The sequence below is a fragment of the Pundamilia nyererei genome, unplaced genomic scaffold (genome assembly GCF_000239375.1).
Source record: "Pundamilia nyererei isolate P.nyererei 1_Seehausen unplaced genomic scaffold, PunNye1.0 scaffold00181, whole genome shotgun sequence".
NCBI classification, from domain to species: domain Eukaryota; kingdom Metazoa; phylum Chordata; class Actinopteri; order Cichliformes; family Cichlidae; genus Pundamilia; species Pundamilia nyererei.
The window spans coordinates 814,180-818,014 of record NW_005187582.1 but is presented as its reverse complement, the minus strand read 5'-3'; the positions used below and the strand labels follow the sequence as shown (position 1 = coordinate 818,014).

General features: G+C 42.7%; 1 protein-coding gene across 3 annotated transcripts in view; it reads left to right on the top strand.

Annotated features, from left to right (window-relative positions):
• Window positions 1-3,742, top strand: part of serinc4 (serine incorporator 4) — a 39,593-nt gene extending 35,851 nt beyond the window's left edge. For all 3 annotated transcript variants that reach the window (XM_005746687.2, XM_005746686.2, XM_013914252.1), the window contains exons 8-11: window positions 486-612; window positions 756-868; window positions 1,971-2,124; window positions 2,219-3,742. In XM_005746687.2, the coding sequence (XP_005746744.1) occupies window positions 486-612; window positions 756-868; window positions 1,971-2,124; window positions 2,219-2,426 (602 nt within the window). In that variant the 3' untranslated portion in view covers window positions 2,427-3,742. The remainder of the gene's footprint in view (window positions 1-485; window positions 613-755; window positions 869-1,970; window positions 2,125-2,218) is intronic.
• The last annotated feature ends 93 nt before the right edge of the window (window positions 3,743-3,835 follow it).

Below are 3,835 nucleotides of genomic sequence, written 5' to 3'. Positions count from 1 at the left end.
CTTTTCATAAGGGTCTTATGAATCGCTCTTTGTCTGGTCCCTCACCCAGGGCCAATTTGCCATGGGAGACCCTACCAGGGGGCAAAAGCCCCCAGACAACATAGCCCCTGGGATCCCAGGGACACACAAACCCCTCCACCACGATAAGGTAGCGATTCAAGGAGGGGCAATTATTATTGTGTTTATTTAAAATCAGTACACAGTAGATCGAGAGTCCTTTGAAAAGATGTCATATTTTAATATTGAGTCAGTTACTGTGCTCACTGTGTTGGAGGAACTGTGACCGTATCATTTCCTCAGGGATTAATAAAGTATTCTGATAATAAAGATTTCTCTCTTTTTTTTAATATAAATTGTGATATTGTTTCATCTTCTGAACCTGTACTGTCAGTGTTCAGCCATTCATACATTATATAAACCAGCGTTTGAGTTTCCTGGTGTGATGCGATGGTAAAACTTAGCATGCTGTGTTATCTTTGTGTCAGTTGTGTACCAGGGCATGAACATGACCGTCTGTTACCCCAGTGTGGGACAAGATGGCATCCAGAAAGAAGGCAACGCTGTGGCCATAATTGGAGCCGCCATCATGTACTGCTGTGTGCTCTTTGCATGGTGAGTAAACACTTCATCTTCAGAGTATCTGCATGATACAAAGAAGTGACTGAAAATGTCCTGTAAGCGTGCATTGCATTTTACATCACAGCCACATATCTCTGCTGGGGCAACAAATGTGTTGATGTCTAATTTTCCTCCAGTAATGAAGCTTCCTACCTGGCAGAGGTGTTCGGGCCATTTTGGATGATCAAAGTTTACCGCTATGAGTTCCAGAAAGCTACATGCTGTTTCTGCTGCCCTGAAGAAGAAGAAGGTGTGTACTAAAACACTTAACCTGGTTTCATTTGGTCCTTATGCTACATTTGACCATTTAAAAACTCTTCTTGCAACTAAATTAACTCCCTTAAAACTGAGGCTTTAAAGGTAAGAGGTTGGTATCAACTTGTGTCTGTCACGGTTTGCAAGCCGTGTGGAATATGAAATAGGACCCAAAATGCGGCAGCTCTGGTGCAGATGAGTGTTTATTTACAGGGGTGTGAGTACAAACAGCGGTGGCGACAAAACATGAAACCGGAAACCTAAACTGGGTAAACTAATAAGACAAACCAGAATGAGGATGCAGGGAGGTCCGGAGAAATACATACGGGGAGACGCAGGGAGGCCGAGGGGAAACAACACAGACGAACCAGCGATTACCAAGACAGAAAATACAACTTAAATACACTCAGAGAACACAGGGAGATTACACACAGGTGGGAGACACAGCTGGGAGTGATTAACATGACGAGACCAGGGAGGCAAACTGAAAACACTCACATAAGACGCAGACCTTCACAATAAAACAGGAACACACGGGGGGGAACAGGGTAAACACCAATTAGAGAACAGAACCAAAATCGCGAAGAGAAAACACAAAACGCTGGGTCAAAAGGACCCAGGATCATGACAGTGTCAGTCTTTAACAAGAAGTGTGCAAATATAAACTCCATGTTGAAGCACTTGCAGTTCTTCTAAAGACCAGCTCGATCCAGGATCACCAACAGCACCGGCAGACTTTTGAAACTGACACCTGACATCAGGAGCTAACGTTGTCCCGCTGATGGGCACTGGAGATTTATTGATTGAGTTTAAATACAAAAGCTGCAACCATTGTTAGCCAATCCTTACACATACAAATGTTACAGCAGAATAATGTTTTCCACTTGTTTACTAAATGCAGATTATGGTAGGCCAGGTGGTTCTTTGCCATGTTTCAACCATGCTCACTGTGACTCAGTGCTCTCTCTAATAAATGATTGTGTGTGCAGAAGAAAAAAACACCTTTGCTGTTGTGTAATCCTAACTATGCCTCATAGTTAATGCTACAGTGGACTGATGGTTCTGCAGTAACCAGCATATCACTTGTAATCTTCCAGCTGAAGAAGATTTTGCGATTGATGACGAGAACAAAGGCTGTCAGAAGGTTATTCACAACGAGACACAGAGGGTGGCTTACAGCTACTTCTTCTTTCATTTTGTCTTCTTCCTGGCCTCGCTGTACGTCATGATGACCCTCACTAACTGGTTCAGGTTAGTAAGTGACAGTTCTAGACATTGTTCTCATACATATATATTTTACATTTCTGAGATGTTTCTTTTGTAATCTGTGCCGTCTTCTCCCCAGTTACGAGTCAGCAGTGCTGGAGACCACTTTCACCCACGGCAGCTGGTCTACCTTCTGGGTGAAGATGTCGTCCTGCTGGGCCTGTGTGATCCTCTACCTCTGGCTCCTGCTGGGCCCTTTGTGCAGCTGTCAGAACGAATCCAGACCTCGCCGATCACGCATCAAACGCCGCTCAACATCGTCCCGCCATGTCACTGTCAGTGTCTAACACTCAGGAAGTAGCCTGGCAGGAGGAGAGTGGACAAGAGGTCAGGTGTCGGAGGGCCTCCCCGTGTTGCCCAGCAGGAGGAAATTTTCAGGCGTGGAGGTCACTGGGGTGAGGGGTCAAAGACTCACGGTGTTGTGAGAGAAACCCACGGGTGGTGCCCCTGCTGACATGTGAAGAACTGGGCACAGGCCTGATGTCACAGGCTTGATACCCTAAACCACTAACAAGGACGTAACTGTGGTTTAGAAGCACATTACATTATGAATTGCCAAAGGGATCAGAAATGAACTCTCACTCAGTATACTGGGTATCGCAGTAAGAGGGTAGGTGTAAAGATTTTGAATGTTTCATTTTAGTATTTTTATTATTTTTGCAGTATGTAGACACTTAAAATTGTAAGAGAGAACACTGTTTATGTATTTGCTAGATTACTATTTCAGAGGCGCATGTCCCTAACATTTAAAACTGTTTCATGTATATTAAATAAAGAATTTGCCCTAAAGCACAGAGCCCTCTGACAAATAATTGAGGGTTATGGAGCATGAACAAATCTTTCAAATTCTGCAAAAACACAAACAGTTTAAGAACTACCTATAAAGCAACACGTTTTCCTGCCGACACATTTACAGTTCAATCTGTGCAGTAACTTTGAATCTTTTTGTACATCTAATCTCTCTCCTCCGCATACAACTGCAAACCTGAAAAAAAAGTCACATTACACATAACTACACTTGACCCACTCATCTTTCATCTAAAATAACATCATGCATACATACAAACAAGCATAATCCAGTCATCTTGAAAGAAAGAAAAATGCACATGAGACTGGCTCCATATAAAACAAGGCATTCCCGACAGACCCATATGAAAATCTTCAAGTTTACATCAGTAATAACTAACCTTTTATCTTTTATTAGTTAATTTTATCCAATTTGAAGATGATGTAGACGCTGCATTGATGTCTGTAGTGGTCGGTGCAGGGCGTAACTGCTATAGCAGTAGCATAGCAGTAATCAGCTCCTTCATTGTGAGGACAGTTACAACTGCCTGATGTGTGTGGTTGCCAGTCCAACATGAGGGATTCTCCAGTCTCGGTTAACCAGATGGTAGCTGCAAACACACCCTAAAAAACTCGTTCTTTTTAGCTTAACATCTTGATTAGAAATCGCTAACACATTAGCCTAGCTTTTCCAGCCTAGCTTTTCCCCATGCTGCCAGTTGTAAAGGTAAGCTAAAGCCAGTAAACTTCTGGCTTTAGTTTGTTAATGCACAGACACAAAAGTGTTGGTGATCTTCTCAATAGGGATGGGTATTGATAAGATTTTCACGATTCCGATTCCATTTTTGATTCTGTTTAACGATTCGATTCTTTATCGATTCTTTTTAAAAAAGGAGAACACTAAGGTCGA